General features: G+C 33.8%; 1 protein-coding gene across 6 annotated transcripts; it reads right to left on the bottom strand.

The window, feature by feature from the left end:
- Positions 1-1,152: 1,152 nt before the first annotated feature.
- Positions 1,153-21,735, bottom strand: LOC147380498 (putative LRR receptor-like serine/threonine-protein kinase At1g56140). 6 transcript variants are annotated; one of them, XM_086431634.1, is made up of 24 exons: positions 21,444-21,734; positions 19,171-19,360; positions 18,121-18,192; positions 17,789-17,860; positions 14,722-14,793; positions 14,028-14,099; positions 12,958-13,029; positions 12,710-12,781; positions 12,431-12,502; positions 11,646-11,717; positions 11,459-11,530; positions 11,308-11,379; positions 11,144-11,209; positions 10,030-10,095; positions 6,919-6,963; positions 5,386-5,450; positions 4,855-5,231; positions 3,816-4,014; positions 3,556-3,726; positions 3,191-3,309; positions 2,764-2,974; positions 2,423-2,654; positions 2,194-2,344; positions 1,153-1,789 (listed from the first exon to the last, which is right to left on the bottom strand). In XM_086431634.1, the coding sequence occupies exons 1-24, from the start codon at positions 21,535-21,537 to the stop codon at positions 1,400-1,402; spliced, it is 3,096 nt and encodes a 1,031-aa protein (XP_086287760.1). In that variant the 5' UTR covers positions 21,538-21,734; the 3' UTR covers positions 1,153-1,399. The 6 variants fall into 6 exon arrangements, with proteins under 6 accessions (XP_086287760.1, XP_086287762.1, XP_086287765.1 ...); XM_086431636.1 differs by lacking the exon at positions 14,722-14,793 and having other exon boundaries at positions 21,444-21,735; XM_086431639.1 differs by lacking the exon at positions 19,171-19,360.
- Positions 21,736-26,636: the final 4,901 nt, after the last annotated feature.

A 26,636-nucleotide genomic window follows, 5' to 3' on the forward strand; every position in this document is an offset into this window, starting at 1 on the left:
ACGGTGTTGAGACGAAGAATTTTATTCAAGGACACACCAACCCTTACAGATGTCTTCTAGGAACAACTTAAACATTACTATATAGATGTCGTACAACATTGCCTTAATAGGTTAGCACCACTTAACTCAGGCCCCTCTAACAGTATCAAAAGTGCAAGCAAAACATACTGTTGAATGGTATGGTACACGATTCACAGAAAGTAAATAAACAAAGAACCGCTTGGGCAAATGAAATAGAGTGATGATGGCATCTGGACGAAGAGCCACAATTGAAGGAGAAACATCTTTTACTTGTGCATAATATTCCGTTAGTTTGCTTTGTAGTCTTATTTAAGGAGAAGATCTCCATGCCTCAAGGTCTGGATTATGACATGGTTACAAAGATCACAAATTGAGTAGTAAGATTGAATATCTGCCATTGTCAAAGATCTTCAAGCTATATAAAGAGTAGAAGCCTAGCACCATCAAAGTATTGTACACTCTAACCACTAATATAACATGACCATCCATCCATGATAAGGGAAGCAGTGAGCTAGACAGCTTTGAATTTGAATTGTTTGACCATGCTGGGCTAGGTTGGGCAACTCCATCCTTTGGGACCTAACAGATCAATTCAATAGGGTTGCTTCCATTCGCTCAATTTCTAGAATGAGTCTCCTTGGTAGAGTATTTCCATTCTCAATTTCAGCTATTATGAAAGTTCTTAATGCCCAGTAATAATTTTGATTTCCATTCATACTTCCATTGGATAGGTTGAGAAAAATCCCCATGAAAAGTTCAATCTCATTCTAGAATTTCCCTCGGAGATCCTTCTATTTGAATTCTTGAGAGTAGCGGGTCGAGCTATAAGAGTGAGTCATCCATAATCAATGTAAGGCCTCTGTTCCACACTGACACATTCGTCTCGTCAAATACACAAGACAAAAAGACATGTGCCTTTCAGAGTGAAGTAGTCATAATAATAACAATAATAAAACAGTTAGAAGATCATCATAACATTCATTTCTACCACGATCTGTTGGACCATCTTTTATTTTTTTTCTTTTTTTGATAGATATAAGAGATTTTGTCAACAAAAACAGAAACAAAGAAAAAACAAAGGAGATCAAGAAGACCTGCCAAACCAAGAAGCAAGCTGTTGCAATGCCAACATCGAAGATCAAACAAAATTACAATCTCAAATAACTACCACCATGGCTCTTATGCATCCATATACACATTCATAAAAAAAATAAAATCATTCTATACACGCTTATTCACATCTACACGTTATATATGAAAATAGGTACCTAGTCTTATCCTTTGCGTGTATAAAACATATATAATGGGGGGCATGTATGTAAAAAAAATGGGAATTCATGAAGGTCTTACATATTGGCAGATCAAAAGACAATCATCCTCATCTTCCATCCCCGATAATCTCATTGAGCATTGGTTGAGTAGAGTCATTCACTGGTGAATAGTCACCAACAGGGTTCAGAGTTGACGATGAGCCATGCTGGCTACTAGTTCTTTCAATTGAGGCTTTGGAAGTATCTTCACTCATAAAGCTACTTAAATCATTAAACTGCCAATCTGTCAAGTATCCAGGCTTCGATGTGACGGTGCTTACTTCGATATCTCCTGATAGCATGGCCACCACACGTGACATTGATGGGCGGAGCATTGGTGATGCTTGCGTGCACAAAAGTGATACTCCTAGCATTTTCTTTGCTTCTTCTTCATTGAATTCAGATAATGTTGGATCCACCAATTCTATTGCACGATTATTTTCATGTAGATACCAAGCCTGGGAAATTTAGCAAAATGACAATACTGGTTAGGGGACCATTTTTTCATGGATGAAATTTCAAAAGAAAGGACTGATTGCATAGATTTTGCTTTTTTCAGAAAAATCAATTTCCAGGAAAATAGTCAGAAGAAAATGGATTTCCTCTTCATATTTTTGCTGCTGTTTGATTGCACTTGGGAACATGTAGAAAAGGGAGTAAGTTTTAGTTTTGAAGGTCAGGGTAATCGAGAAAGAATACGAAAAGGATTTTCCCTTGCTGAATAGAACATCATTTTCTCAGGGAAAACGATATATGCAAATCATATTCATGCACCTCCAAAATCACATTTTCCTGGGAAAATCATTTCTTCGCCAATTTATGCTCGCAATCATACAGAGACTTTTAGTATTATTTTTCATACCCATTCAAGAAGATACATCTTCTCTTTGTCCAAGCTCATGTCAGAATTTGGCCTCCCACTGAGAACCTCAAGAGCAACCACCCCAAATCCAAATACATCAGCCTTTTCTGTTAGGTGCCCGCGCATAGCATACTCCGGTGCTAAATAGCCACTTCAATGATAAAAAGAAGACGGTCATTAATTTGAAATATAAAACAAACAATTTAAGTAAGCAACGGAAAAAAGTTACATTGTCCCAGCAACCCGAGTGCTAATGTGGGTATTCTTGTCATTGTATAGCTTGGCCAAACCAAAATCTGAAATTTTGGGGTTGAGATGGGCGTCGATAAGAATATTACTGGCCTTGACATCTCTATGCACAATTCGGAGCCTCAATTCCTCGTGAAGATAAGCTAGACCCCTTGCTGTTCCCAAGCATATATTATAGCGAGTTGCCCAATTAAGATGCAAACCACTCTTTCCTGTTCATGCATACAAAATGTAGTAAAGTGTCCATTAAGAATTACATTGATGTGAAAATAGGTTACTATGAATCTTAGAAAAGTTTATAGTTCCAACAAAGGATCTTACCAAAGAGTGCTTGATCAAGGCTCTTGTTCTCCAAGTACTCATAAACCAGGAGTCGCTTATCTCCCTCGATACAACATCCATACAATTTCACAAGATTACAGTGTTGCACAGCTGATATGGTAGCAATTTCTGTTACAAACTGACTTTTTCCTTGCTGGGATGATACCGAGAGTTGCTTCACAGCCACAATTCTCCCGTCAGGAAGTTTTCCCTAAAAGAGTTTCACAATTCAACCAAAAAATTAAATGAATAATATTGTAATGTGTCTAGTACAATATAAAAGTTCAAAAAAATGTATCAACCCATGCATTACTGACTCATGCTGTGTAGTGTACGACTGCATCAAATAATTAATATTGTTCTTGGGTTTACGATATGTGCTTTTATGCTTCTTATATAGTATTCCTTGATTGAAAAGTAAACTTACCTTATAAACAGGTCCAAATCCTCCCTCTCCAAGCTTATTTGCAGGGATGAAGTCTTCTGTAGCAGACCTCAACTCTTCATAAGTAAAAGTATTTGGTCTAGAAGCTATACCAAGTAATTCTGTAAATTCAATATGAATAGTATGTTACGACTATGCATCTTTATCCAAAAAATCACTTGAAATCCCTTTCTTATTTTCTTTTAGTGAAAAAACGGAAGGGTGTTTTTGTCATTGTATAATGAAAATTTTGTAAATATCAAAAATCTCAATAACATTAAAAAAGAAAAAAAAAAGGTATTTATTACATAGATTTCACAAGCACCCATAGACTTTATCAACTAATTATTTAGGAATATTAGAGTTACCTTCATCTTCATCATTGCTTTGGCGCTTTCTTCTTCGAATTAAAGAAAATACCACAAAGATAGAAACAAAGCTTACAACTCCAACAGCAACAACAATCCCCACAATCAGACCTGTTCTATTCTTCTTATTCGTAGTATTTGGTAAGCTATTCCTAACGGTGGGTGTGAAATCTGAAGAATTTAGTGGTTAATATCATCAAAGAATCATCAACTCTACAGCTTAAAATTTGTAATTTTTCGTATCTTTTCTAACATATTACCTGGAGTAGCACTGATGGCTGAAATGGTAGGTCCATATGTACCTGTAGCAGGTATACAACAAGTCCCTTTTCCAGCCCAAAATAGATGGATTTCAAGGAAGTTCTCAGATACATGAGCCGTGAATTGTTTTCGAACAACTGTAAAAGAGGTCCCGCCTGCTTCCTTACGTATGTCAAAGTCTTTTTGCTCCAAGTTTCCCTTAAGCATTAACAAGTAGAAAACTTCAAAATCAATTGTGATCCGTGGGACCATGGTTTTAAATGTTGTCTGGGACTGAGATGACTTGGAGCCATCTTTAGTATCATCCATGAGCGAGACGGATGGACAGACATGGCGTCTCACGTTTGAAGAATCTTGCGAGACAAACAAGATGACTCGGACGATATTATGAAAATCTCGTCCAACTCAACTGAGATTGTATACTGTAACAATTTTTTTTTTTAAATTTAAATAATTATTATCTAAATAAACAGCTTCTAATCTACCTTATTATATAAAAAATTTATAATAATTTTCATATATATATAAGGGTAAGGTTTGGCAGCCAGCATTAGGAAGCCAACGATTTATCCTATATGGCTTAAAAGTTTCGGATTGAGCTGATTTTTTTGTAAGGATGATTTCTATGACGAGGAGATCATCCTCACCAAAGATCAACCCAATCTGAACCTTATAGCCCCATCAAAAGTGATTAGAATTGTGAACCATCAATTTTTTACTGATAATTTGTAAACCACTTTTGATGGATTTAGAAGGTTCAGATTGGGCGGATTTTTTGTGAGGATGATCTCCTCACCATAGAGATCAACCTCACAAAAACTCAGTTCAATCCAAAACTTTTAAGCCATATAGGACAAAATTGGCTCCCTAATGTTGGTTGCCGAATGCCACCATATATACATAATTGTAAACCGAGTTAAACGGTTTATCTTGACCGAGACGATTCGGTCTCATCCATGAATGAGACAAGACGTCAAACCGAGTTTCGACACCATGCTTGGGACACAAAATTTGGGTACAAATGTCAAAATCACAAACCTGAAGATAGATATCGAATACACGCCTTCCATTACTCTTCCAGCTATTAGAATCTGGGAAATCTGTCTCCACAAATTGTAGGACTACAGTGTAATTTCCATTCTCAAGTCCCAGGCCATAGTATCTTAGTGATCCCGGGGATATCCTTGCTGTTTGGAACAGCTCCGAGTCTGAAGTATTCAGGAATTGAGATTGATGCGATTGGGTATATGCTACATTGCGGCTACCAACAAACCTTCCAGTGTTGCTAACAGCCCACTGGTCTCCGTCATTCACAAAATACGAAGCTGGACCAAGTGGGGCATTGTCCCTCTGAAACACAATCCTATCTGAAGACGTAATCTGCGGCCCACCACACTTGACAGCAAAGGAAGAATCTGCAAATCAACAACATTCAAGATTTACTTGCTACATCTCTGAATATTGTTATGTTTATGACATCAAGGTGTGTATCTAGACCAACACTGATTGAGTATATAAAGCAATATTTTCAAAATCTCTGCAGAAGGAAAGAAGAAAAATATCACTTACAGCGTGGACTGCCCCGATTGCATGGAAAATTCCGTTGAAGACAATTCAATCCTGAAGACAAAACACTGGATGCAAAAGAATAATGTATCTTGATTAAAAGAAACCAGGGTGTAATGAAATTGTACATGCATCATCTATGAAGATTCAGTGCAAAATGGCTACATGTTTAAAGGAAAAAAGATTTCTTGCTTCTCTCTTTTTTTCCCTCCTAAATTGTCATGTCTTACATGTATTGGAAACGCATGGATCCACTTCTCCATATATATATAGTTTAGTTTGACATGGGCATGTGGGTTGCACTTGGAGATGAGCCAAGGACGATTTTTGTGTGACTGATCTCCATGATGAGGAGATCCACCTCCACCAAAAAAAATCAGCGATTGACTCATGTGGACCCTGGTCGTATCAGTAGCCTTTGGCAGCCAAAACTTAAGGAGCTCCTATATGGTTTAAAAGTCTTGGAATGGGCTGATTTTTTGTGATGATGATCTCTATGTGAGGAGATCATCACAAAAAATCAACCAAATCCTAAACTTCTAACCCTATTAAAAGTGGTTTACAAGTTGAAGAATTGTGGAGCCTCAACTTTTACCATTAATTTGTAAACCACTTTTGCTGGGGTAAAAAGTTTCAGATTGGGCTATATTTTGTGATGATGATCTCCTCACCTTAGAGATCATCCTCACAAAAAATCAGCCCTTTCCAAGACTTTTAACCAATATAGGACAAAACTTTGGCTTCATATATTATAAATGAAGAGCAAACAACAGGTTGATTTTCATATATTATATCATAAATGTGAACAAAGTATTAACTTTTGATTTCAACGTCATTTTTTATCAACTGGGAAATGGAAATATTTGTGGAGATCAATACAATTTTCTTAGGAACGGTGGGAATATTGTGGAAACAACATAAATTCTGAGGAAATTATTACTAAAATTATAGAAAATAATTAAACAGTTTAATATACTCGTAAGTTATCAAAATACCATAAACAACTATATGGAATGTGAAGATAAAGACCAACAATGTTCTACTACACTTTAAGGCAAGTATTTGAGAACATGGAAGGAACCAACTTAGTAAGTTGGTAAATCATAAGTGGTAATTTCAGAAACTTTGCTTCAAAACTTTACTTCGTGCGTTTATCTACCAAAAAAAAAAAAAAAGAATCACAAAATTCCTTTTGTCCTATAAATCATTTCAAAAATATTGCTTATTCACCATCCCAAGTTGAAGAAAGGTGTACATATCATTGTCTATGCTAATGCAATGCAACATCATAAAGGGGCATCTCATTAGCTAAGGAGCCACCATGACAACACCAACACATGGAGAGATGAGACGAGCGTTAATTTTGGAGTCTTCTCCTATTAAATCATGTGGCAACACCTCCTTTTGTCTAAGTGGTGACTCCTCAACTAGAGAGCCACCCATTGGGTATTGCATCGCAACAGCTAAAAGCAGGTGATATAGATAACATTTTAGAAGGCCAAAATATGTGTATTTTATGGCATCTAGATAATGTACCTGTTGTTTGAACTATCAATTGTGAAGTTATTCACCACCAAGTTCCTACATAAAAACCAAATATGAAACACAATTTCAGTGCTATGGTTATCCTAGAAGATATATATTACATAAGCAGATACTAAAAAGTGCAACTTTTGTATAATTATAGAGAAATGAAGCATTAGCTTTCTTTTATAAGTAGTTGACTAACAAAAAGAAAAGAGAAAAGCCAATCCTAAGAAGTTGAGAAGATCTAAAAAGGCTTCAAAGAAACAATAAATTGACACTCTAGAGCACAAAGATGTGAACAAAACTCTACCCACCTCCATAATAAAAAGAACTAATATAAACGTAAAATCCCCAAAGAAGGTCCCTTTATACTCTTTAGATGCCTTCAACCATTTGTACATAACATAAGGCATTTTTCATAAGAAAAATAGCTTGAATATCTTCCTCTTTTCCATCAAATACCCTTCTATTGTCATTTTTTTCCCCATGAACACCAACAAACAACAGACAATAAAAAATTCTAAAGCAACCGACCTTTAGACGAAAAAAAGCAAAAGCAGACAACATCTATAATACCCGATGTAGGCATCGCCAATGTTGAACTCATCCCAAATCGGCGATCAAGAATAAGTCATCAATCTCATTACAAATTATCAAACTCTACTTGGTTGGTGGATGATACATCATAAGTTGGGGACTTTTGAACTAAGTATGACAAACTTACTAGACCACCTAAATCTTATAAATCAAGGTACTAAATATCAATGTGGAATGTGAAAGTGAATGTCCATAACAATTGTTAGTTGCTACACAGAGAAGGAATTATGCACGAAGATGAGCATGATTATGTTACTTGAAAAACACATTATAATTGTTCATAAATCCTTGTTTCTCTAGAACACCTGCCTCATAAAATTCACTCTCTTTTCTAACCTTCTTTTATCATACCCTAATCTAACCTTTTAAAAGTCTTTGCATATGCAAATCAATTAATTCAGACACCTCCAGAACTATATAGGTTACTAACTATGATGTACATGCTTACCTATATATTTTCTTATTTTTAAAAATTTGTAATTAGTAAAATATTAATAATTTCACATAATTAAACAATTGACTAAATGCATGTGCTCACATATCAACTAAATGCATGTGCTAACATACTTATAATAGATTGAGTACATGTATTGTAGCATTTGCATAATTGTTTTCGAAAGTTTTAAAATAAATATAAATTTAGTTTTCTATTAAACAATCCATCAAAAAAAAAAGTTTTATATTAAACAAAGTTTATGTTAATTATTTTTTTTTTTTTTGTTCATTCTAGGTTATTTGGGTTTGTTGGGTTCATTTCTAGTGGCCCCAGGTTGGTTTAACAAAATAAGCGGGAGCAGGGGTAGTTTTCTTTGTTAGTAGGATCGGTCCTAGAGTCCCCTCGTTAAGCTTTTATGCCTCGCTAAGTAGGCAACAAAGGCTTTCTCCATTTGCACGATGAGGAGGCTAATAGGTGTTGGCCAGGTGGAAGGTTTGAGGTCGGAGGAGCAAAAGTAGTTGAAGGCCAGTCAATTGAAGAATTGTCTAAATGGCTTTTGGATAATATTTTGGATGTGGGACTATTGATCAGTATGTCTATTCCTAGGAAAGAGGATGATGTTAAGGTGAATCGCCCTGGGGAGGAACAAGGAGATTGGATTGTGCTTTGCTAAAATATTTGTGTAAAACTCATGTCATAAGAGAGGAGTGTCGATGCAGGAAGGATGGAAAAATGTTGACGTGTCGACAACATCAAATGTGGGGAACCCAATGCTTCAAAATGAGGCTCCGAGGTTAAGCATCATGAGACCTTTGTGGGCCATCGACGATAAGAGGATTTCAAGGTGAATGGAAATGTTGGTTAAAGGAGTTCAAAACTTGGAAAGAGACGTCAGTGATCTTTTTATGAGATCGGTTTGGGAAGGAGGTTGGGGCATTCTATCATGAATAACAATGACAATTAAGATCTTTTCCAGTAATGTTAGGGGCGATAGGTTTAAAAGGTTTATGATCAAGTCAATGATTCTTTACATGCGTCCACGTAAGGTGGTGCTTCAAAGACCAAGCTAGTTAGTTTTGATGAGCAATTAGTTACAGAGCTAGAAGAAAGCAAGGATAAAGGTTGGTAGCATTGTACTATAATTGCACAGTGAGGGAAATGATAATAAGTTCATTGCTGCGGAAGATGTGCTTGTTGGAGTGTTTTCAATGCTTGCTCTATGCAAGCTCATTGGGGAATATTTTTTGTGGGTGTTTCATTAGAAGGAGCTTGATGGTGGCTCTAGCCTTACCTCAAATATGGGAAGTTTGTTAATAGTTGTCTAATTGATTTACTTCCTTGTGGTAAGATTTTTACCGGGTCAAACAATCTAGAGAATCCATTGCTTAATAGGCTAGATTGATTTCTTGTTTCCTACCATTAGGAGAAGCATCTTTGTTCAATTTGTAAGGAATGTGTTCCTAATCCGGCATTGGATCATTGTTGCCTTATGCTTGTAACCGATATTGTAAGAAGTTGTCACATTGCTTTGTTTTGAGAATATGTTTCAATATTTTAGAAATGTTACCCAAAACAATCTTGAATGTGCAAAACAATCTTGAATGTGCACTCAAATCTGATAAAACTACATAACAGATTCATATATCTAATGCTTTTACGCCCCCCCCCCCCCCCCCCCCCCCCAACCCACCCACAAACAAATTCATCGATATCTTGAAAATAGTAGAATATCCCATGTACAACTTTGATCTGCTCTACCATTCGAAAGAAGAAAAAAATGTTTGCAGGCTTTAGTTCAAATAGTCTATTTGTTTTCACATACATGTAGGAATCAACTTCTAGATATATGATGGAGTTTAAAATTTTTTTTAAGGACTGGAAAGTCCAATTTCTCTAAATTCCGAAAAGGAATGGAATGCAATTTCAAAGCTTCAGTGAAAATAATGTCAAAACAAAATTTTGTAAGTTAATGTAATATCACCACAATGACAACCTATGGCCATGGAAATCATGGCCATTATAAAAGATAAAAGTCATAATTCCAATATCCAACCAATGACTTTTGCACTCAATTTCTTCAAACTTACAGTTGTAAATTTGGTTCAGTAACCCAAGAAGGAAGGCTTCCCAAAAATCCATTGTATGACATATCTCTGTAGTCACAACATATAAGCCATCATCAATGTCACTCCACCAAACTAACAAAACAATTTGAGTTAAATCAAATACTAGAAAAAAGTGTGATGTGACATCCATTGTCATTCTTCTAATTTTTCACAATTTATTGTCAACTTTATAATCTAATTTTCCATGTATCATCGAGTGTGATTATTCGTATCGATATAAGATGAAAAAAGAAAAGCATATATTGAATCTATTTTAGGATATTAATCAAATATAAGGATGACATAAGACTGAAATAGACCCATCACCATCATCTAATGCCTTTTTCAAATTATTGGGTAGACAGAATGAAAAAGGATTTACTGCGTCTCAGATTTCACATCATCTCGCAAGATAAACAAGATGACTCAGACAATATTTTGTAAATGTCAGCCGAGTCAGTAAAACTTGATCAAGTCAACTAAGATTGTGTATTACGACCCATATCCAATTCAAATCGGGTCCACGACCCACATGTATTTCAAACTAGGCCCACGACCTACATTCAACTTCGACCCGAACTATGGTCCATCAAGATCAACAATCAGCCTATCAATCCAAATGAATCCAATTGTTTTTCAAAATATTAGATTTGAAAAAAATAATAATTTTTTTTTAAATTAAAAAAAATTTAATTTACTTTTTTAGAATTTAAATATTTTTTTATATACATAAGACATGATTTTAGGACTAAAAATCTTCTGATCTACTTTATTTTATTAAAAAAATTATAATTAATTTCCTTTAAATATATATGAATAAATCGTTATAAACCAAGTTAAAGGGTCCATCTCGTCTGGGATGAGTTGTGTCGTACGATACAACTCGGACTCGTCCATGGATGAGGCGAGATGTCAAACCAAGTTTCTAAACCATGATCTTATTTTGTCGTACATTTTCATGATCCAAATCTACTCAAAAAAACATAGAATAAGAAAAAAAAATGATAATAGAAAGATATGCTAAATTTACAAAGACAAAAAGCACTAATGAATAGATTTAACAAAAGTAGATCGAACATAAGTCAGATGAACATACATATTGCTAAGTGACAAAATTTTCCAGGGAGGCAAATTGCCAGATAATCGATTATTTCCAAGAAACCTGTACATGGGGGAAGTATACAGCACAAATTAATTAAGAAGAAAATGCATGAACTTAGGAAATATATGAAAGAGTTCGGCAAAATAGGTTTTCCTTACAAATAAGACAGTGAGCTCAAATTGAAGAGAGACGCAGGAAGTTCTCCAGTTAGATCATTGAAGCTCAAATCCCTATAAAAGTAGAACAATCATGCGAGTAAGCAAAAAAATAGAAGTAAGAAATAATCGATGACCAAGAAAAATATCTTACAGATGCGCCAAACGTTGGTACTCTCCAATATTGGATGGAATAGTACCAGATATATTGTTATTCCTCAAGATCCTACAAAACAGGCACATCTTATCATTAGAAAATTTTGAGATGCAAAGGCAAATCAAAGAAAAAATAAACATATAAATTAGTAAATACTATATGGAAAAATACCATATTCACTTACAAGGTTACGAGTACCTTCATATCCCTAATAAATGCTAGCGAGGAGCTCCCATTGGATAAGTCGCTTATTCGCCTATAAGATTGTATATAGTCAGTGAAATAAATTTTACACCAAAGTTCTGTACTTCACAATGACCATGAAGAGCCTCAACCGAGGTCCTCATTTGGGCCACGTTGACTACCTTATTCGCCCAGATGATACCTCATCCCTCTAGAGTTGATGGTCTAGATTAGGATTATTTTTTTTTAAATCTTTTTGCCCGATCATCGACTTAGAAAAATGGATGGCTACTAAACCCCAAAATTTAAATCAAAATCAACAGTCAAAATATATCTTTTTTTTTGGACTTCTTAAAAGTTTGCGCTTCAAATCCATGTGGCACCAAATCATGTTTTTGGGTGCCACAATATTTCTGCATTACAAGTCTAGATATGTTGACACGCCATTTTTGGCATACAAAACACATGCTCAGGAGGGGAGGGGATGGGGGGCATAGAGATGAGTTAAGGTTTGGTTTCCGTTGAAGATGGTTTTCTCACCATGGAGATCTCCATCACAAATGATCAGTTTTTTTTTAAACTTCTAACCATACCAAATGTCGAGTTCAAGTTAATGGTAAACAGACAGTCATTATTTTTAGAATTTGGATTCTATTTTATATGGCTACAAATGCTTGAAGGAGCTAATTTTTAGTAAGGATGATCTCCATGGTGAAGAGATCATCTTTGTGTGTGTGTGTGTGTGTGTGTATAAAGTGAAAATAAGTAAAAGACGATAACACTTACAAATCAGTCATCAAGGTTAAATTAGAGAATGTAGAAGGTATTGAGCCATTGAAAGAGTTCCCTTGAAACCTCCTACAAAAACAATTGCAAGTTTGATGATTATTAAGTGAGTGGAAATCGATAACTGATGTATACTAAAAATACCTAAAGGTATAGAATGCCATAAGATGTATATGGTGAGGGAAACATGCTTATTATCCTTAATGTTCTTCAATTATGCAGAAAATGGGAAAGAAATATAGAGTTACACTAGTAATGCATCATAGGATATTATCTTACAGAGAATTAAGTTGCGTCCAATTTCCTATGAAGTTAGGTATCGTTCCTGTGAGTTGGTTGTCTGATGCCCACCTGGGAATTCAAACATATTTTACTCCATAACACTTAGCACAACACATATTTATTCACTAAAACGTTTCAATATGGAGATGCTATTTAAAAAAATATTCTTCAATTGATTAAATAATACCAAATGCCTAAATATTTTAGAAACCCAAAAAAAAGAGGGAGAGAGAGCAAGCACTTACATAGTCTTCAATTTTTGTAGGTTAGAAAATGAGGATGGAATATCACCACTCACTCCAGCACTATCGAAGTACCTGTCAAAGTAAATATTGTCAAGGAAATTAATTTTCGATTTTCCAAATATTATCATTAACAATTAATAGAACTAACAAAAATTAAATTATCTTAAAATGAATAATAAAGAATTAACTCATAACATGGGTGACAATGCATCACTATACAGCACAAAATAATGATGCATAAAACAAAACCTCAGATTCAAATGTATTTGACTATCTGTCATTTATTATTAAATGCATGGTGAATTAATGGTATAATTGTTTGGAACCACACATTGAATTGCAAAACTTCTTGTTCTAAATAAATTGTTATGCCAATACAAGTTTTAACAAAAGAACTTGTATTCAGTGTAAGAACACACCCAAAAAGTTTACATTCACCAATTTAGTTTGGTCCTTCTCCATGGAGACCATTTGTAAATTTTTCATATTTTTTTGGGTTGCAACACACTTACAAGGCATTCCCTTTATATCTAAGCCTACATGAGCCTTTCATCTCCCCCTTTCGATTGTATGTAGGCATTATATAGCCATTAATATAGCTCACTGCCTAGACCCAATAAATTACCAAATTGCTTGCTAAACCATAATTTGATCCATTATAACCCAATGTTTATAATCAACGTGACATGAACAATGGCATCCACCATAGTATCGTAAACTCCATTATATCATTATATTGTTACAACATATACTTTTGAACCGTGGTCTTCACCTCCCTATTCTTCTACAAAAACTATGGTCCTTCAACTGATTTTTTTGTGTAGGTCTACCACGGGCTCACACAAAAGCTCCTAAAATGAACATTATTAGCACTAGTTAAGATTTTCTACCATTTACAAAAAGGTCCTCTTAGATAAATTCTGCTTCTTTATGTAATTAATTGAGGTAAAGAGTTTATTCGAATTTTGTTTCCTAGTAAAAATCATTGGCAAAATTCAAAACTTCAACAAAATTTACAACATTTTTTAAGAAGAAATCATAAAAAGGTAAGTAATTCAATTCAAACTTACAATTGTTCCAAATTTCTCAAATTCCCCAGCTCAGAAGGAAGTGGTCCTGAGAAGTTGTTTGAACCAAAAGCCCTGGTAAAAAAAATTTAAACCATCCAAATGAATATGATGGATTGACTATTAGCTACAACTTTGACATTCCAGAAAATAATGATTGATCATTACGGTAATGCATCTTAAGGTCCTCATACTATGCAAGAGGCAATTCATTAATCAAAAGGTCTAGAATACAAACTGTTGAGTGTATATTTTCCTCCACTCTCAGGTGCGTCATACCCCAATTAAGCCCTGTCACCCTCTTATATTCCCATTCTCTCACAGATTGGTCTTTTGGAGTAGTTGGTTGGTTAACATGGTATCTGAGCGCTAGGTTCCTATAGGTCACGGGTTCAAATCTTTCCACCCTTATGGGTGAGGGGGAGTGTTGAGTGTATATTTTCCTCCACTCTTGGGTGTGTCATACCCCAATTAAGCCCAGTGACCCTCTTACATTCATAGTTCTCCCTTCTTCAAAAGATCAGTATTTTGGAGTAGTTGATTGGTTAACACAAGTATTGGTGATCACTGACAGATATGATTCCAAGCAAACTTGTAGCTAATATAGGACTTACACTAGAGTGGTTCAAATTTGTACCAAAAAAAAAAAAACCAGCAACAAAGAGAGAACCAAAAGTCAGAATTAGGAATAGCTTACAATGAGATTAGATTTGTAAGGTTTCCGAGTTCCTTGGGAAGGTTTCCTGACAATGCATTAATGCCAACGGTTCTAATGACAAACGGTTTGACAAACAAACCTTGGTCGTTGGATATAAAGTAGACGGGCGGACGAGATTAAAAATAAAAGCGTCTGCAATTGAGTTATGAATTATGCGCTTATTTACAGCGCCATTACTCAAATGTTTATTAATTAGTGCCACCTCCCTGGGGCAATTAAAACCAGAGAAAAGAGTGCTCTATCGATAGAACTGAAACCCTCTCTCTCACTCTCATTCTCCCTATTGCTGCAACATCTCACGAACACGACCCTCTCTCTCACTCTTGCTTTTCCCATGATTTATACGTGCCTAGAGTGCTCCATGTCCTAATCGCTTGAGCTTTCTCTATTATTTGCAACTGCAGCACCTCCTAAAAAACAAAGTCCACTCATTCTTACTGTGCCATGCTCTTTGAGAAAGTTGTCACATTTCCGCCTTTGCATTCTAGATTCAAGTTAGAGGCCTTGAATTCTGATTCTTTAAGCACAAAATGCAAGTTTTAGTAGAGAGAGCAAGAGATCTTACAATGTCAAAGAACTCAAATGACTACTATGACCAGTACTTAATCACCCCAAGTTGTTTAGTAGAACTTCAAATATGCATTATAAGGCCTAGAAACAGTTGCAGCCCCCATGAATGTGAAATAGAACATTCTTATTGGAAAAAAAGAACTGCATTTTGTTTAAACTCAGTAAAAATAAATAAAAATGCAGGTGTTATTCTCTCTCAATCAATGGTTGACACACAGGTGCCACAGCCAACACCGTTGTCTCAGTGAAATGTCTCCATTTTTTTTTTCTTTTTTTTCAATTTTGGACTAAAAAAAAAAAATCTCCTTTCAATCCTTTGAGCTTCATCTCTTTTGCAAGCTGTTGGAATTTTGGCTGGAAAGTAACACTCTATGCTTGAATGTAAGAAACTTGGGACAAATGAAGTTATTTCAACATCTTGAGATCGGAAAATCAATCGTGAGAGAAATGGTCGCGTTCGTGAGATGTCGTTGCAGCAATAGGGAGAATGAGAGTGAGAGAGAGGGTTTCAGTTCTGTCGATAGAGATCTCTATTCTTTGGTTTTAATTGCTCCAAGGAGGTAGAAATAATTAATAAACATTTGAGGGATGGCACTGTAAATAATTACATAATTCATAATTTAATCGCAGACTCTATTATTTTTAATCTCGTCCGCCCGTCTACTTTATATCCAACGACCGAGGTTTGTTTGTCAAACCGTTTGTTATATAGTAAAGCGCCGAACGGGACCATATATATATATATGGGAGGCGTTCGGCGCAAAACATTTTGACAAACATTTTGGCAAACATTTTTAAACCATCAGATTTAACGCAGATGAACGGATCAGATTCAATTTGATTGTTTTATAAAATGTTTAAATTAATTACAGCGCCGTCCCTCATTTTTAACGTAATTAGTGGGACGTCCCTCTCCTCTTTCAAAATGTTTAAGCTAGTTAGCTGCTGCTCCAAAACCTTCGACATTAGCCACTGCTCCAAAACCTTCGATGTTAGCCATTGCTCCAAAACCTTCGACAGTGGCTAATGGGTCAGCTTCCTCTTAATTTCCTTTCTCCTGTCCTTACGAAGGGTGCAAGAAAGCCTACATTCATGTATAAAAGCTGAACATCCATTTGAAATGAAAGCATCTCGGTCATAATCCAGAAGAGAATGGCAAACATGTTCTTGAAATTGATAACGACATTGACGAAGGCAGTGATCAAGATGCTTATGCCAGAAAAAGTGGCCATATTAAGAATCCTAAACGAAGCAGACCCAAGATGGCTTTGAAGACGCCCCTAATATGGATATAATGAAAAAGTATTGGTCAAGTAAAGCTGTGTCTGGAAAAGAAGATAGTGAGGAAACTGAAGAGGATCGTGAAAATGTTGGAGATGATCAATGAAGGTATATGGAAAATGAGAGAGGGTTCGACAGAGGAGAAAGGGTTCAGTTCTGTCTAACAGAACCTTATTTCGTTCGATCCGTTCATCTGAGAGAGTGAGGTACTGTCGAGACTTAAGAGTGAGAATGAGAGAGTGAGGTACTGTCGAGACTCGAGAGTGAGAATGAGAGGGTTCGACAGAGGAGAAAGGGTTCGACAGAGTGAGATCGGATTGAGAATGAGAGAATGAGAGAGAGAGTTCTATCGTTGGTGAGAACGAGAGTGAGATCAAACCGAGAGAGTTCGCGAGAGAGAGGTCGAGCGAGGATTTGCGAGAATGAGAGAGGTCGAGCGAGGGTGAGCGAGAGAGAGAGAGAGAGGGTTTGAGAGAGAGTCCATTCGAGAGAGAGAGAATGGAGAGTCTCACTCTTTGTTTTTTTTAGTTTAATGAGAGAGGGAGGTAACATTAAATAATGGAAAGTATAAGGATGGCGCTGTAATTAATTGAAAACGGATAAGTTATACGTTAAAACAGTGAAATAGAATCTGATCCGTTCATTTGCGTTAAATCGGACGGCGCCAAAATGTTTGCCAAAATGTTTGTCAAAATGTTTTGCGCTGAACATTTCCCTCTCTATATATATATATAGAGTAGCGTTCAATGGCCAACAGTTTGGTAAACATTTTGGCAAACACATTTTTCAAAACATGGGTTAGAGGTCTTGGAATGGGCTGATTTTTGGTGATGATGATCTCTATGGTGAGGAGATCATCATCACCAAAAATCAGCCCATTCCAAAATTTCTAACCTCATCAAAAATGGTTTACAAAAAATGGACGGTTCACGATTTTTCAACTTGTAAAATGGGGCTAGAAGTTTTGGAATGAGCTGATTTTTGGTGAGGATGATCTCCTCACCGTAGAGATCATCCTCACCAAAAATCAGCCCATTCCAAGACCTCTAACCCATGTTTTGAAAAAGTGTTTGCCAAAATGTTTGCCAAACTGTTGGCCACGGATAGGGACCCATATATATATATTGTGGTGCATATTGATAATCAAAACAAGTCCTTAATAATGAGTTTTAGATCAAAATAGAAGCAAACATACATGTACTGCATGCCAGTTAAACTTCCAATGAAAGCAGGAAGGGACCCTGTTAAGTAATTTTGACCAAAATCCCTGTAAGAAATAAAGGAAAAAAATTTAATAAATAGTGGTATTTAAAATGTGAATGACACAATGGTGGTATTTTTTTTATTTTATTTTTGGCTAGGCAAGTGAGATTAGTGTTCAGTAATCAATAAGTGAAGGGTGGGTTTTGAACCTAGGCCGTGTTATCAAAACTCATAAACTTCAACCAACTTAGAACACTAGAACCTTCAAGTATTTGTACGTAAAAGGTAAGTAACACTGTGAATGGGGTAAAAGAGTATTCTTACAGATTGACGAGGGTTGTCAAATTCCTAAGCTCTTCTGGAAATGCTCCAACAATGTTCATGGCGAATACTTTCCTTTGAAAGAAAAAAGATGGAAATGCGGACAAATATATGATGAGTCATGGATTCGACTTAGTCGAACAATTCATACCACCTATGACCGCTAAAATCCTTTGAAATGAGTTTAACTAGATGTAAAAAATACAAATTTTTATTTAAATAATAATTTTTATTATAAACAAGATCAATAACTTTTCAATCACAAAACATCATTCTTTATAAAATAAAAACGTTGAAATTTTAGAAATTAATTTATTCATACTAGTGGGTGGGATGACATGTGCATTTGCACATGATTTACAAAATACAGTATTCATACGAGTAGAATTGTCTTTATAATTATTTATAATTTTTTTTATAGATATTCTAGCATATGTATCATTTTTTTAACATTAGAGGGGGTTGGTGTGGTAATAAAATCTCTCATAGAAAAAAAAAAAGAAGATATTGCCACACCAACTTTTGATAATGCCACTCCAAGATGTGAGCTAATCTTTAGTGATTTACATATGATGAATTGGGGTGGCATTAGCAACGTTGGTGTGGCAATAGAATCTCTCTAAAATAAATAAATTCCTTTTACCTAGGATAAAGAAGATGAAATCGATTCAAGTTAACGAGAGATTAAAACAACCGAAACAAACAAGTTATGAGAAAGATTAAGATTCCCAAACTCTGAAGAAATCAAAAAAGAAAATTTTCTAACCTCAAACAACAAATATTATATATCTATATATATAGGGTAGTGTTCTTTTGACAAAATCTTAGAAAACATTCTTGACAAAGCATTTTGTTATATATGGGCTAAAAGTTTTGGAATGGGGTGATTTTTTGTGATGATGATCTTTATGGTAAGAAAATCATGCTCATAAAAAATCAGCCCATTCCAAAACTTTTTAGCCATATAAGACAAAACTGTCTTAGAATGTTGTCTAGGATATATATATATATATATATATATATGAAATTGAAGGAAAGAAGAGTTATACTTACAAATGGGTAACTCGGCAAATGGATTGGTTATTGACATTGAAAGAACAATCACATTTAATGGCGGGATTATAGTCATCACTGTCGAAGTTTGTTGTGTCAGTGGCGCTACCAGTGCACAATTCTCCACTTATGTTCCACCGAGTCGACTCAGAAATCCTCCAACGTTGAAATATGGTATTTAAAGCCCTCGCTACATTTACATACATATTAAAAACCCCCAAAGATGTAAAAATAAAATGATATTTACTTCTTCCTCAATAATAATAATAATCTTTATTATCTTTTTTATTATAATGAAAGAAGGGGGAGTAGAAGTTGTTTGACACCAAAATTTGGATTCTAAAAATGCCATCATCTTAACATTTGAAGTTAATATAATCAGGGTTATTTTAGTCAAAAACCAATAACATCTTCTAGTTATTATAATAAGAGAAGGCGGAGTTCGACACCAAAAATTTGAATCTAACAAATGCCCTATTCTTTACATTTAAACTTAATATAATCAGGGTCATTTTGGTATTAAAAAAAAAAAAATTGCAAATGATGAGATGAATTTTCAAAATTTCAAAAATATCCCTTTTAGAGAGATTCTATTGCCACACCGACCTTAGCTAACGCCACCCTAATTCATATATAAATCAATAAAGAATTAGCACACATCTTGGGGTGGAGTTAGCTAAAGTTGGTGAAACAATAGAAGGTCTCTTTTTTAAATAGGGAAAATTACTTCAAGGACCCTCACGGGAGGGACTTCTGTTTAAATAATCCCTAGTTGAGTGAGGATCAACCCTACCTAACCCAAATCAGATTGGTTGAGTTAGTTAGGTTGGTCGGCTGAGTTGGTTCATTCCTCATTAATACTAGATAATTTAATAATGGTAAACATTTATATAAAGGTAAGTGGTATGTAAATGAACATAAGAAATTATAATCAAATGTAAAGAAGAGGATAATGATGATTAACTAATTAAGTTACATCCTCTATTTTCTATTAATTGTAATTTCTAATTTATCACAATTTTTAATAAGTAAATATTTAAGTTGCAACGTAATAATTGGATGGTAATATAGAATTGCATGAACAAAAGCATTAATAACTAAGTAATTGATTTTTTTATTTTAAATAATCACAAATCGGATAATCCGATCCTTATGACCAAAGTCAACTCAATTTGATTCAGTCAACACCTAGAGCTGAGACCGATCTAAATTAATTGTGTCCGGACCTGACCTAAGGTCAGCCCTACAATAATTAAGAAGACAACTACGAGACTGTGACATCTGGAAAGCTATACGATGGCTAACCTGACAAATTCTAATCCACAAGATCGTAGGACTAAGATGGGACGAAATTCTTAGAGATTCCGTAATAACGAATCCCTAAGAAAAACTATTCAAACGAAACTTGAATCTGCCCTCTGCCCTCGACCCTCCAAATTTTTTTATAAAATTTTATAATAAAAAGTATAAAAAAATTATTATATGTTCTGAGAGCTGCTATAGACACCCCACCTTTTACTTATTAAATCCCAATTTCTTAAATTATTTATCACCCCCTAATTAACGATTAAAACAGATCATTCAGAAATTACAAAAGTATAATTAAAGTAATTACTTCAACATTAAAAAGCATTATAACACGTTCAAACAACCTCAACGGTTATTTATAATTAAAATTAGACTCATATAAAATCTTAAATCTAATAAATAAATAAATAATTAAAAATAAAAATAAAAAATTTCTATTAGCACCCTAACTTTTTCTTATTATCAATCATTGACTCATTTTAATTAGGATGAGATAAGTCAAAATTGGCGTGCCATCGATAAGATGGTATCATTTTTGGATGAAGTCGTGCACTCATGCAACACTAGGAACAACACTGAGTTGACTTGATAGTACACTAATAACCATAAATTGATTTTCTCGAGATACAAATTAGAAAATCAACGGTTTTTTATACACTGCTAGGTCAAGTAATTATTGGATCCAGTGTCCAACGCAACGCAGGCAGTACAGCATACTCCTTCTTAGATCTTGAGGAGATGTATCTAAAATGATGTCGTCATCAAACATTCATCAACATGTTCTGTGAATCTGGAGGACCATTAGTGGTTTAATTAAAAGCCCCTAAATGATCCTCTGCTACGCATTCTTACAAAGATCAAACCCTTTCCAATGGGCCCACGCATCCCCCCCCCCCCCCCAGATCAAGATCATAATCAGACTTGAAAAACAAATGTATATAGAGAGAGAAAGAGGTGTACGGTACCGTGTGAAGGGTCTGTAGTAGGTTGAGCTTGTGATCTCTGAAGAAGGCATAATACAGAGCATAACAAGATCGCAAACACATAGTCTCTCGACATGAATCTAATCTCTCTAAATTAAACCAGAAACAAATAGAGATTTGCTTTTTTTGGGTGGGGATTTGGAGTTGCAGAGAAAAATTAATGGGCGAAGGTGAGAATGTTGGAAGAATATTTGAGATATTCATCTGTTATTATACACAGCCATAAATGTTGTCGTTTGGCATCTCCATGTCGCGTCGGTATCTTCCAGCAAAGAGTAAACGAGATGACTAAGACAAGATAGTAAAACTTGACCTTCGAATTTTGTATAATTCAATTAAAATAATTATTTCTTTTTAAAATTTAAATTCATATTATTTAAATAAAATATAATTTTATGACTAAACATCTTCAAATCTATCTAATTTTATAATAAACAAAATTCTATAATTATTTATATACATATATAAATAATAAATATAAACTGAGTTAAATGGTTTTTTTTTAATGTATAAATTCTATAATTACTAATGTTACATCAATTCTTAGGTAAATCACCAAAGAATTGCATATAGTGTGTGTGGCCTTAGTAAAAGCTGGTGAGACAATAGTAATTCTCTTTTTGAAGATTTGTACCAAAAAGTCCTCTTCTAGAAAAATATGGACTCTTGAATGTGCATCGAATTGGTTCAACAAAAAAATTAACAAGTCAAGTCAAATACGATTATATTGATTTTATGGATAACTTTTAATAAATAAATAAATAATTATTTTTATTTTTCACATAAATATTAATAATCAAATAAATTGATCAAGTTTTTTATTTAACTCGGTATATTTTTAGATGAAACCACTCTAAAATATTGTTAAAAGGGTATTTCAAGTATTTCCCTTGAAAAAATCTTCAAAAATCCTTAATAGATTAATATTTTATTAAGTAGAACTTAAATGGTCCGTATTATTTACTAGGGAACTATTTGGTACATATTCACAATAAAGAAATCCTTCATAGTCATTATCCCAAGAGTTTTCTCTTCATAGTGGAATTGATCTCAATCCATAGCCTAAATATTAAGGAAATCATGTAGAACTTTTTTTTTTTTTTTTTTTCATGTGCGTTTTTTTTTTTCTATATATTATTTTTTATCAATTTTCTTGCACAACTCTCCTAATCAACAAATAGGGAGTATTAGGGACCTTCTTTCTCGAATCATGATTTTGGGAGTCAATTCCCCTAAGAAGTTCATTCCCTGATGGCACAAAAAATCCAACAAAGCATTTTTTGCACAACCATCACTAATTATCCTCTGCCAACATAACGACACATTAATCTACAAATAATTCCCCTTTATGTTGAAAGAAGGAGAAACTTTTTTAGATTTTAAAACTTGCAATGCTTATTTATCAAGAGTTTTAAGGCATTTGAGGAGGTGTTTGTTGTGCCATCTATTCATAATCGAAACATAAGAGTTACAATTCATGAACTCTTTTATTTGTTGGATGAGCAAATGTAGACATCTCATTTTGCATTAACAAGATTTAACAACTCATTAAGACTAAGAGTTATTGAACTATTTTATTTGCGATGGGAACAAATGTATACAACCCCCCCCCCCCCCCATTTTGTATTTGTCAGATTTAGCAAGGGGTTTTTAGTGTTTTGAGCTTCTAACTTTCACAAGTTAGGAGTTCAAGCATTATCTCTCTTGAATTGGAATTTTACCCTCAAAAGTTGTCATGTGATGCCACCAAAATATTAATACAAAGCCCCATGTCAAATCTTGAGGTAGTAGGTGGCGCCTCGAAATTTCGGCATGATTTTTTCTGTTTATGTTAACATTCCAAGGTACTTAACCTGTTTCACCTGATAAACAATATACATAACATCCTGTATATATATACACAAAAATAGAATAATAACGGACTATATATATATATATATATATATCTAATAATGTATGATAGATCATAGTGTTGTAAAATAAACAATATACAAGATTCTACTAAAATGACTCACTCTAACAAGAGTCCTAACGCTCCATCAAAATTTATAATACAACTTGGACTAACTAACATCGCTAAGGGGTATAGCCCCAGTACTCACTAGGTAACGGACTTTGACCGTCTATTTGACCTACCAAATAATCCTTGCTAATATTGCTTTATACCAACCTCGTTAAGTGTAGAACTTAAACTAAAAAATGATAAGAAAGTGGTGAGTAACAATGGATACCCAGTAGAGAGGTAAACAATTCTTGTCAATAACCTCTTCTAACATAAATGAGTAGACATTCTGAATCATTTCAATACATACATAGTTTTACAAGATAAACGATAATTAACTAATACATATAACTAGGGATGAACAATTAAACATTTTAAAACTCTCATTACATCAATCAGTAGTACTCACCATAACATTTTCTTTTTATACAAATCTAATTGACCAAATGAAAATAATAAACATGCATTTCATTATATATATATTAAAATAAAGTCATAGATACATAATACACAATGGTAGAGTAGTGGAATTAGAGAGTTGGAATTCACGACTGGATTGCTCTTAGTAAGTACATTATGTTACAATAATTTACTGACTTTTAGTTCCTAATTTTATGGTTGGTCAATGCAATGTATCACACTTGATTAATTATTTATCAGTTCAGTTTGCCTATTTTGCATAATTATAAGCAATAGGTCTCTTTTCGATGTGTCAGAACGTTCAACTATTATTTATTGTTAGTAATTACTGACTATCACCTTCATTAATGCCTATCAAACGTGTATATGATTCCCAATATACAACCCCGTTCATGTACGACCACCTTTACATTACAAGTTCACTAGTAAAGATAGAGAAAAATAAACCTGGATTTCATTTGTGACTTCACTCTCATACGAGTTTCATATCACATATGAACTTGATTGTCCATATCGTACATCCTAGGATAGTATATCACTCCAAATGATATGATGGACTATCCCTTCAGGTATTCGCAAGCTCTTTAACAATTCACAAAATAGCTATATATATATATATATATCATTTCTTTTCTTTGAAAATAAATAAGAAATTAATATTACAAAATTGATAATGGATATTTAATTTCCTACCATGTAATTGTGGCCCCACTAGCTTAAAATAAATAATAATACAAAAAAGTAAGTCAATACCTCGTGCTAACAGAAAGTAAATAAACATGGGTGTCATCTCGTGACAATATAAAGTAAGTTAACCCTGGATATCCATTCATCAACACACACATAACATCACAATATAAAATGCAGACATCACTTCTCGGGTGTGATTATGACATTTTACCATTTCATCTATTTTTTTATTTTTTAGTATTTTTACTTTTCAAATTTTCAAATAGAATTTCATTTTTCGATATTTATTAACTCAATATGAGCTTATTGAATATTAAATTATTTTTAAACTTTAAAATTTATTTTTATCATTTAAATATAAAAATTTGATCAAAATAGGGTCCGAGAGCAATTACATGACCAAATTGACGGAAATAACCCGATGAAATGTCCTACCCACGTATAATTTGTTATTAAATACATCAAATATAAGAGTTTTGGTATGAATTTGAAATAATAAAAAGAATTATCTATTTTTAAAACACGTCACACATTTCATTAAAAACCCTAAATGCAATTTTTATAATTTACGGTTACCAGTACAAATCATAAGCCCTTACCAATTTTATGTAATAGAATTGAAGAACGTGGGTCAAAAACGAAATGATATGTGCGTAAATCGAAGTGGATCTGACATGGAGTCAATTGATTTTTGAATTGAGTGTGGTGGTTTTGAAAATTTCAATGACGTTGTCATTTTCTTCTTCTACGACGGAGAATAGGCTTGAAGTAAATGAAATCTGAGGTTGAAGGGTTGAAATCCCCATTATGTTTTTGACTATTTTTTGATTAAATATGGAGAAATAGAAGAAAAAAAGAAAAGAAAATAGTGAAGGTTTATAGAGTTCGACGCTGCGGACATTTTTTCCTTCTTCATCAAGTGTTGACAACGTCCCATTCTCGACGAAATCGCCATTCTAAGTTGGTTAAAAAACCAATATTTTTCAAAATCGTGGCTGCTAGTTTTTGGGTTGGTTTAAGAGACAATGAATAGTGATTTCATTTAAAAATACTTTATAATTAATTGGCGAGACAAAATCAATATTTTTGAAATTCTTTCATTTGACGATAACACGATTTTTTGGACTCCAAAATTGACGAGTGAATGCTCCATTTTATATATTTTTTGTTGTGAATCTAATGACGCAGTCGAAATCTAAAAATTCTTACTCTATCAAAAATTCACTTTTTCAGTCCAGTTCGACCCAAAAAATCAAAATTATTTTCGTTTTTGATGATAATTCAACTTTTCGGACTCTGAAAAAAATAAGTAAATACTCCATTTTCTATAACTTTTTGTTGTGGACTCAATGGTGTAATTGGATTTTAAAAATTATTACTTTAGCAAAAATTTATTTTTTTTAACTTGATCCAACCCGAAAATCAAAGATTTTGCAACTTTTCCTTTCGGACTCGCATTTGAGCGTGTTTATAGGCTAAAGTATGTTTTTTGACCATTTTAAATCCAATGGTGAAGTCAAATTTCATTAAAAATGATTAGAATTTTTTTGAAAGTTTTACTTTAAGTCCTACTTTCAAAATTTTCTCAAAATTTCACTATTTATTTTTTTCGTGATATGAATAAAAAACTCAAGATATTACATGCCACATAAGCAAAAAGTATATTTATATGCCCAAATGCCCTTTACCCTGATCTTACACTAAGCCTTTTACTATCGTCCTTTGTAGGTGTAATTATTACATTTTTTTTTATAATATAACATATTTCTGTTACCTCATTGCCATTTTCACTAAAACTTTCATCAAAATAGTTGAAGAAAACGAAGATGAATATAAAGAAGATTTCAAATGAAGAAAAGGTTTTAGAAAAATATTGAAAACACAAATACGGAGAAGAAGTTCAAATGAAAAAAAAAGATGTAATTAAAAATAGGTAAGCACTTTTGTAATGAAGTGTACTACTTTTATATCGTAGCGTAATTTATTTGTGTCGTAACGCATTATCTAATGATATCAGACTTTATAAAGGTGTTGTGTGTATATCGTCGTGCCATACTTAGTCA

Source organism: Akebia trifoliata, unplaced genomic scaffold, assembly GCF_017979445.1.
Source record: "Akebia trifoliata isolate Shusen 1 unplaced genomic scaffold, ASM1797944v1 Contig01373, whole genome shotgun sequence".
In the NCBI taxonomy this organism is placed as follows: domain Eukaryota; kingdom Viridiplantae; phylum Streptophyta; class Magnoliopsida; order Ranunculales; family Lardizabalaceae; genus Akebia; species Akebia trifoliata.

Bases quoted from the DNA above. Each gene is read 5' to 3' on its own strand.
- LOC147380498 (XM_086431634.1), bottom strand. From the start codon at position 21,537: ATGTCGAGAGACTATGTGTTTGCGATCTTGTTATGCTCTGTATTATGC. The intron at 14,100-14,721 runs GTAAGCTATTCC...TTTTTTTACCAG, and splicing joins CTTACAAATCTAATCTCATT to GGCTTTTGGTTCAAACAACT. The intron at 5,451-6,918 runs GTACATTATCTA...TTTTGCATCCAG, and splicing joins ATTGATAGTTCAAACAACAG to TGTTTTGTCTTCAGGATTGA.